The sequence below is a fragment of the Pygocentrus nattereri genome, chromosome 13 (genome assembly GCF_015220715.1).
Source record: "Pygocentrus nattereri isolate fPygNat1 chromosome 13, fPygNat1.pri, whole genome shotgun sequence".
Lineage (NCBI taxonomy): Eukaryota > Metazoa > Chordata > Actinopteri > Characiformes > Serrasalmidae > Pygocentrus > Pygocentrus nattereri.
In genome coordinates, this window is record NC_051223.1 from 18,622,868 (window position 1) to 18,632,190 (window position 9,323).

The 9,323-nt window shown below is 38.4% G+C and overlaps 1 protein-coding gene across 1 annotated transcript; it reads left to right on the plus strand.

Moving 5' to 3' along the window:
- Positions 1-608: 608 nt before the first annotated feature.
- On the plus strand, positions 609-7,594 carry gna13a (guanine nucleotide binding protein (G protein), alpha 13a). The gene is made up of 4 exons (XM_017725318.2): positions 609-1,145; positions 1,833-2,059; positions 4,707-4,757; positions 4,919-7,594. The coding sequence occupies exons 1-4, from the start codon at positions 866-868 to the stop codon at positions 5,486-5,488; spliced, it is 1,128 nt and encodes a 375-aa protein (XP_017580807.1). The 5' UTR covers positions 609-865; the 3' UTR covers positions 5,489-7,594.
- The last annotated feature ends 1,729 nt before the right edge of the window (positions 7,595-9,323 follow it).

Sequence of the window (9,323 nt, forward strand, 5' to 3'; positions counted from 1 at the left end):
TCTGATTTCCTTCCAGTTGTGGTGTTAGGGACCTGGGGTCGCCATGTCTACAGCACAAATACAGCGATCTCATTTACTATTCAAAACCACCAGTGAACCTGCGCGAGTTTGTATATGCAAAGCTGATAGTTATAAACCCGAAAAGTTTTCTTTTGAGACTATATTGCCTTACAAGGCCACCCGTCCGCCCTGAACGGATTAAAATAAACGGATTCAAATACATTTTAAGCCAAAGCCTTAATTATCACAAAACTATTGTAAAAAATGTCAGGCAATAACTTCCTATGAGGGAGCTTTTAGAGGCGGACGTCTGGTTCCCATCACCACCACTGTGAAGGATTCTGACTGTGTTCAGTTTAGAGCGGAACATTTCGCACCAAACCTGATTTACATCTTAATTATTTAATTATATAATATGTTCTTTTGGAAAATCGGGTGGAGATCCCCTTTAATTTGTGGACCTGATGACAAATTAATGTCTAGCCCACTGCCGAGAAAGCTTAAAAACGACAAGAAGCCGAATCTGCGCTCATCGTTATCCATCAGAGACTATTCTAAGTGTACGTCCATTATCTGTGTTTAACTGTCTTTATCTTTCAACTGGGTTTAGCGACAGAGATATCTGCTTAATCTTGAGAAACAAGTGTCGAAATAATAAACGTCTTTCCTACAAATCGCATGTTTTTAAAAACTATTTACTGAAACAGATTTGCTTCATTTCGTTTCTGGTCGGTGATTCTGAGTTTTATACTGACACGAGCAAATTTACAAAACTAGGCATAAAGTCACCGCCCAGTTTCGTGAACGCGCACCAAGCGGCGCGCGCTCCCGCGAGTGATGGATCCATGAAGTTGTTAGTACAAAAATGGCTGATTTCCTGCCCTCCCGGACGGCTTTAGTTTGTATCCCCGCTTGTTTTCTCTCCAGCAACGAGGTCGAGCAACAAAGGAAGTCCAAAGAGATAGACCGATGTATTTCTCGGGAGAAGACGTTTGTGAAGCGCTTGGTGAAGATTTTACTGCTGGGAGCGGGCGAAAGTGGCAAGTCAACTTTCCTCAAACAAATGCGCATAATTCACGGGCAGGACTTCGACCAGCGGGCCAAAGAAGAGTTCCGGGCTACAATCTACAGCAATGTTATCAAAGGTACTTCACTCTCCGCGGCCCAAACGGCGTCTTTGTCGACCGCTGAAACAATAGAGTCGACGTCCTGAACTTGTTTAAAACCGAAAGTGATTTCGTGAACTAACCTCGGCCGATAAGTTTCGATAAGACTTAAAGAGCTCCGTGAATCTGGCGTTAGCTCGAGTCAGAGTACTCGGGGCGGGCGCCGCGCCTGTGGACTTTCAGACAAAACGTTCAAATAAGCCGTTTCCTTCGAGGCCGCCGTGCTGCCTGTGCTGCCTGTGCTGGCCTGCATATGTTTTATTGAGCCACAGTGAATCACACCAAGGGTGGGAGCAGGGCGTACTAGGGCTCGGCAAACTCTGACTTCAGTTGACAAAACTTGGCTTCAGCTTGTGTTTGTTTGGTTTCTTGCTCTACTCTCGGCTATCCGTGCTATCTGTAGCGTAGATCTGTATGTACCAACCTGTTTAAGCCTCTGTTCCTGCTACCTGTTTTGGCTTGGGTCAGTGCGCGGTGCAGTAATAAGGCATATTCTGTGCTGAGCTGTAAATCTGACATGGTCTCTGTTAATTGGTTGTAGTTGTACCACGTATATACTCACAAATACCTGCTCTCCCAACTTCTCCAACGTCGTGTGAGGGGATTGAACAGGTTATCAGTCTCTCCTATCTCACTGGAATTTCCTTGTTTGGGTTTGTCTTCCAGGAGTGCGGGTCCTCGTTGATGCCAGAGAAAAGCTGCACATCCCTTGGGGAGACCCTTCTAACCAGGCCCATGGAGAGGTCATGATGGGCTTCGACACCCGCTCATCCACGATGGCCCAGGGAATAGTAGAGACCAAAATCTTTCTGCATTATCTGCCATCGATTCGTGCCCTGTGGGCTGACAGCGGGATTCAGGCTGCTTATGACAGGAGGAGAGAGTTTCAGCTGGTGAGTCTAAAACCACCTACGTTAGTCATCCTCATCAGTAGTGACGTGCGTCAAACTCCTGTGTGTCTTCGTTTTGAATTTCATGGTTTTCAGCCAGCATTGGATCTTAATGTTTTGTGTGAAGTGCCCTTTTTCGTTGTGATGGGTTGGACGATGCAGATGTTTCTGTTGTGACACCAATTCTAATTTTAAAATGTGTGGTCCAAAAGAACTGCCTACACACAATGTTTGTGTAGCTTGTTTAACAGAGTTTGTGAGGTGATGGGGGTGGGTGGTGGTTCCAGTTTAAGAATGTTGATCTGTTTAATCGGCTTGTACTGGTCAGTGTTGTGGGAAAGACGAGGAAAAACCTTTTGCTCAGAACATTTGTTGCTGTAATATAGGCATACAGATAGATCATATGAAGCCACATGTTGGCCTCTTTTGTTTCTTCCATTCTCTGGGATGGAGTGTTGGAACTGGTATTAGCGGAACTGATCAAATTCAAGACCCTTATATATTCTGACTATATTGCAGTGTCATGGTATCAAACTTTTAAGTTTGTAATAAAGAAGTTAATAAACTCATGCTTCCAGACTACTGCTAACAGAATGCCATAGAAACCTGGCAGGGCTTATTTTGGTTCATTTTGTTCTGCTTCATCAAAGGGAATCCTATGCAGTGTTATTACACCGTCGCCCATATGTGGCAGACAGGGGTTCGATTCCCCGCCCAGGTGAAACGCACTACGCAATAGCAATAATAGGTAATACTCTCAATGCTATATTCACCTATTTCTGTAATATGATGAAATTGTAAGTTGCTCAGGATAAGAACTTCTGCCAAATGCCTAAATGTAAATGGGTTTTGAAATAAAATCCTGTTTCCAGAAAAAAATTACGATTTATTAATTGAAAAATATATTTTAAAACTGTCTTAAGCACGCAGCAAGTGACATACACTAATGTTAAAAACATTTTATGAATACTGCTAAAAAAAAAACAAAAAGCAACATTGTGACATCAGTATGAGTGTGCTAGATTTAAAAAAAAGATTTCCTTTAGTAAAGAAAATCAGTATTTATGGTTCCATATAGAACAAAGAACCCTTTACATCATAAAAGCGTTCTTCAGAAGGAGAATTTCTTTTCTGCAGTTTTGTTTAGACTTTTTTTTTGAAGAGGGCTTTATGTACCACCAAAAAGGGGTTTTCTGTTGTTACAAGCTTGACATTATAATAATAGAAGAAACCTTTCTGCTAAGACAAAGAACCCTTTGAGCATGCAGAGGATTCTTTAAGTGATCATGGTTCCATATAGAACCATTTTCTTTACTAAAAAAAGCCCTTGAAGAACCATCTTCTTTTTTTATATATAAAAAAAGACTGCAGCACTACCATGTAAAGAACTCACTCTTGGACTATGATACCTTCATGCACAAGAGTCCATCAGCCTCATTGGCATTTTGTCTAATCTAGTGACTGAAGTCATCCATCATTAAAGTGGGTGTGTGACACTAATATGTGATGCAATTTTAATTAATGTTCAGAAGATTTGACTCACTGGTTAGATGCTCACTTCCTAGCACTTTTACTGGGATTGTCAAGGGCTTTATGTTGGTTTTACAGATTTAAAGACTTTCTTTTAGTCTGATAAGTAGCATTTTATTTCCTCTACAGCAGTCTTCAGTGTCGAGAGTCAGCATGTGGAGTCTTCCAACAGAAAGCGAAACTCTTGTCATGTGGTCACGGAAATGTCCCTGTTCCTTCTTTCCTGTTTTGTTTTTTCTTTATCGGTTTTTGTTTTTTTGCTATTTTCTTTTAAAGTGAACAAACATAAAATTAGTTTCATTGAATTGTACTTTCCAGTCTATCCCTTTTTCATGTCTTAAAAGTAGTCCTCTCATTGCTGAAGGTTGGAGGAATGCTTCTAGAACATGAGTTTTCTCATACTTGCACTAAATGAAAGCTACTGAGAAACTGAGCCTTGTTCTCTGTAATAAGGGATTGGAGGATTTATCGGTCAAGGTTTAGGATTAAGCTCTCAGGATCAAGGGTCGCAGCTTTTATCCTTGAAATAATTAGAAGTAGCTTGAAAACACCTCAGGAATATGCATTGTGTTTGCGCATCTAGAACTGAATTATGTCTGCAGCCAAGATTTAACTTGCATTGTATGAAACTGAACTGATTAGGTGTAATTATTAATGTCATTATTTAATTAGTAGGAGTACACATTGGTATTGGAATTATGTCTGTATTAGCAGACAGTATCTTACAAAATGTGTTGATATTGGGCAGATATTTAAATTAAGCTGATGATTTGACTTTTTATTGTCCTTCAGAAGAGCAGAATGGTTAAGCGATGCTGGATAAAGTGTCTCCAGTTTATTCATTTTATTGTAACCCTGCACAAATAATCCACAGTGCTGATTAAATTTGATCTTGATGCAGTTTGTTACATAAATGTTTATGTATTGTGATTGGGTTTGATGTTGGCAGATATGTACCTGGAAAAATATCGACATGAAAAGTTTTGTATGAAAAACTTGTGTGCTTGTTATGCAAGTGCTGTAATTGCTCCATAGTTAATCTTTCTTTCTTTTTCTTTCTTTCTTTCTTTCTTTCTTTCTTTCTTTCTTTCTTTCTTTTTCTTTCTTTCTGTGTCTGTAGGGTGAATCAGTTAAATATTTTCTGGACGATATGGACAGAATTGGGCAGCAGGTAATTGCTTTTTCTTTCTTCACTAAAAATGCACTGTGTTTAAAAGTTAAAGAGTGCATTTTTACAGTGGTCAGTATAACTTAATGCGATTTCAGCACAGATATCAGTTAATTTCTCACAATTTTTCTCTGATCTTTTTTCCATTTTCTTCGTATTGTTAGGACTACTTGCCAACTCAGCAGGACATACTTCTGGCACGGAAGCCCACCAAGGGCATCCATGAGTATGACTTTGAGATCAAGAATGTTCCGTTTAAGATGGTGGATGTGGGCGGGCAGCGGTCAGAGCGCCGTCGATGGTTCGAGTGCTTTGACTGTGTCACTTCCGTCCTCTTCCTTGTCTCATCTAGCGAGTTTGATCAGGTTCTAATGGAGGACCGTCAAACCAACAGGCTTATGGAATCACTTAACATATTCGAGACCATCGTCAACAACCGTGTCTTTTCGAATGCATCAATCATTCTCTTTCTCAATAAGATGGACTTGCTGGAAGAGAAAGTGAAGATTGTGTCAATCAAAGACTATTTCCCTGAGTACACGGCAGATCCCCATGATCTGTCTGAAGTAAAGAAGTTTCTAGTGGAGTGCTTCCGCAGCAAGCGCCGCGAACAACTGAAGCCCCTGTACTATCACTTCACCACTGCCATTAATACAGAGAACATCCGACTTGTCTTCCGTGATGTAAAGGACACTATCTTGCATGAAAATTTGAAACAGCTCATGTTGCAATGAGCGACGTGGGGCATTGTTTATGATCAGTCCATTTTATTGTGTTTTTTTTTTTTTTTTTTTTTTTTTTTTTTTCTTTGTTTTTGGCTTCTCTTTAACATGAACCATGATTCAGTAAAAGCCCTGAAATGAAAACCTGCCCAAAGCAGGTACATTGTGTTGCCACTGGCCGGTTAGACTACTTCACCAAACTTTTTATTTTATTTTTATTGTTTTTAAATAAGCTGTCTGTCATACATATTCTCCATGTTCTGGTGCTCCAACCTGATCATGAACTCTCGCTGATGTCCTGTGGATCAGTATGACGTATGGCTTTCTCCTATTCAGATAAGTCTCTTTGGGGCGTATAACTCTAAAGACCTCCAATTCTCAATTTTGCTGTAGTTATTGTTCAACTGTACACACCAGGCCATCTACAATGTACAAAATTTTATTTTTCAGTAACTTTTTACTATAGGGCAGCGTTCATAAGGCTATGTGATGACCTTCGTAAGACCTTAATGACGACACTTCACACGACATCTGTGTTATAGCTCTGTGTGTGTCACAGTGAAAGTGCTCATGTGACGTAGCTTGACAAGTCAGTGTGGTTAACTGAAAGTGCATTTTCTGAGGGTTTTAGGTAAAATGTTATATTTTATCAAATTACATTTGTGTAAAATTATGATTTGAAGGTGATTTCACCAGAATGTCATAACACAATGTCATAAATTGATGTCACCTGAAATAGGTGCTATGTCAAAGTGACAAAGTTCACTAAAGCTGCCCGTTCTGACAGACAACACTTACTGGAATAAGCCTTTTTTAATACTTGTGTGGGTTTATAAGTTATGCACCTTAATCAACACTGCCCTACAGTACAGTGTTACTTAATTTTTTAAGTACTGTTACAAAAATGTGTTAAATTTTGCTGGTCAGTTGTTTTAATTAGAATTTAATTTAGAATTTAAGTAATATGGAAAAAAAGTACCTTATGAAAGAAAGATCAATTAGTGATGACCTCTGTGAATAGCAAGCTAGTGAAAATAGCTTATTTTGGTCATTGATGCCCCAAACAATATCTGTGCTGGTGAGCAAACTGCGTTTGGTAGATTTATTTTATTTTTTTTACTATATTTACAGAAGCAGTTGGTGGACTGAACTTTTGTGTGTGTTTGTGGTGTTTTTTTTTTTTTGTTTGTTTTTGTTGTTTTTTTTTTAAAGAAGCATCTGGTTTTCATATTTGTGGAGCAGGTATGGGCATGCCACAGAGCTAAGTGGTAAATGTAGCTGAACTATATATTCATAGTCACACTCCAAGTGCTAACTGACTAGATTTAAGCTTGATATAAGTCTGCTTAACTGCTGAGACTCAGGACTGTAAATATGCATTGTAGACACATAATTGATGAGCACCGTTAATGATTGGGATTGGAATTTTTGGATTTGTTGATTTAAATCATGGTGTTGGGTGCCCCCCCCCCATTCTTTCAGAACACCATATAATTGCACTTGGCTCATGCTGAACGTGCATTATCCTAGTTAAGGTACCCGTGTATGTAATGCTGTTGTCTTTGTTATTATCAAAAGGGAAAAAAATCTTTGTTATACAGAATGTATGTTGTACAGATCCCTTGTCTATAGTTTTAAATCATAGTCTGGTGGATTTTTCACTTTAATGTTTCCTTAAGTGAAATGTGACCAGCATCAACTATGAACCTTTCCTATGTTGGGTTATATAGTAATTTACCAGAGTTAGATAAATATGTGTACATATGCATTTATCATGTCAGATTTACTTCAAGAAGCCAAATTACCTTATTGTCTTATGTTGTTGGCTTAAGTGGGCAATTTTTCCTCAGGGTTTGTGGTGCGATTTTATTTTGGGGATGGAGGAAGCATGTTTTGTTTTTATAATGTAGACCAAGATGTTTAGAAATTCACCTCAAATGACCATTTACAGTACCAACTTGCATATTTTATAATTAAAAGCTGATTTTTCTTAGTTCTCATCTCAGCTGGCAGTTTTGGGTAAAAACTGTTGCGTGACATCTTTTACATCATCTGTTGACATCAGACATATATGACTAGTTGAGAAATCTATTATTATTATATATTATTATAAAATTACCTGTGAATATATATATATATATATATATATATATATATATATATATATATATATATATATATATATATATATATATATATATATAAAATGATTTTGGCAGTGAAGTAAGCCTTACAGTAATTTTGAATTAGAAGACCGTCATCACTTTAGCTGATTTACAGTGCTAAGCTGATTTCCTGAAGACTGGCTCAGGGGTCTGTTTTCACGGTTTGCAAAAGAATTTGCTCAGTTCAGTCATAAACCACAACTGTCACTTATGTTCTTTGTGTACAGTAATGATTTCATTGTTTTCAATCGCTTTTGTATAACTCCTTTTGGTCCATTAAATCTAACTATTTTACAGAGATGCAAGACTTTTTATCTTTTGGCCTTCTTGACTTGCTTTTAGATATATTTTAAATCAGATTTCTCTGTATAATGTGCTGTTTCCAATAAGCTGGTTTTATTCTAATATAAAACTCTAAATTAGTGGTTGTGATTGTCGCTGATGGTACTGAAATTTGTTCCATTGCTCACTGTGAACACTTGGAAACATTTAGCTTTTTGCCAGATGATTTTATTTATTCTTATAAATAGATTTACACTTTACCTTTCTCTATATTTGAAAAGAGAATAATGCTCTGAGCTTTAGTGGAAGAAAAAAAAATAAATGAAAAATAAAACTTTCTACACCCTTAGTGTTTCTTCAAGGGTTTAGTAAAGGCAAAGGTTAGAGCAGTGATGTACACTCACTGGCCACTTTATTAGGTACACATTGCTAGTAAAAGGTTGGACCCCCCTTTTGTCTTCAGAACTGCCTTAATTCTTCGTGGCATATTTTCAACAAGTTGTTGGAAACATTCCTCAGAGATTTTGGTTGGTTATTTGAGTTACTGTTGCCTTTCTATCATCTCAAGCCAGTCTGCCCATTCTCCTCTGACCTCTCACATCAACAAGGCGTTTTCGTCCACTCAACTGCCGCTCAGTGGGTATTTCCTCTTTTTCAGACCATTCTCTGTAAACCCTAGAGATGGTTGTGTGTGAAAATCCCAGTAGATCAGCAGTTTCTGAAATACCCCGACCAGCCCGTCCGGCACCGACAACCATGCCACGTTTAAAGTCACTTAAATCATCTTTCTTCCCCCATTCTGATGCTCGGTCTGCACTTCAGAAGTCTTGACCACCTCTACATGCCTAAATGCAGAGTTGCAGCCATGTGATTGGCTGATTAGCTATTTGCATTAACAAGCAATTGAACATAATAAATTATACCTATAATTGTATAATTATATAATAATTGTACCTAATAAAGTGGCCGGTGAGTGTATATATTTTTAAGGTTCTGCTATTATTATACGTCATTGCACATTGTTTTGGTACTACACAGAAACCTATTTGCTTGGGCTGTACGGTGATGCAATCTAACCGGCAGCAGAGAGACTTTTATTTTGAAGATTGTAGTAGCAACCTTGAACAGTCAGAGAAAGGGAATGAGTAAGTTAACATGCTCAGACAACCTGGGCGTGTTTGTTACAGTAGAGTATATCTCCGAAAGTCAGCCACTCCGACAGAAAATGTGTGATTTTGTGCTTTTCGTTAATAAACGACGCCCTTACACACCAGTTGTTTTAAATGAAAATAATCTGGCGTGTAATGTTCAGGGTGGGGCTCGTGTCCGATTTTGTTTTTCAAAAGAAAAGTCTACCAAGGCGGGACTTTAGCTTTGAAAAATGATCGCAGGCAGCCATA

Bases quoted from the DNA above. Each gene is read 5' to 3' on its own strand.
- gna13a (XM_017725318.2), top strand. From the start codon at position 866: ATGGCTGATTTCCTGCCCTCCCGGACGGCTTTAGTTTGTATCCCCGCT. The intron at 2,060-4,706 runs GTGAGTCTAAAA...CTGTGTCTGTAG, and splicing joins GGAGGAGAGAGTTTCAGCTG to GGTGAATCAGTTAAATATTT. The intron at 4,758-4,918 runs GTAATTGCTTTT...TCGTATTGTTAG, and splicing joins TGGACAGAATTGGGCAGCAG to GACTACTTGCCAACTCAGCA.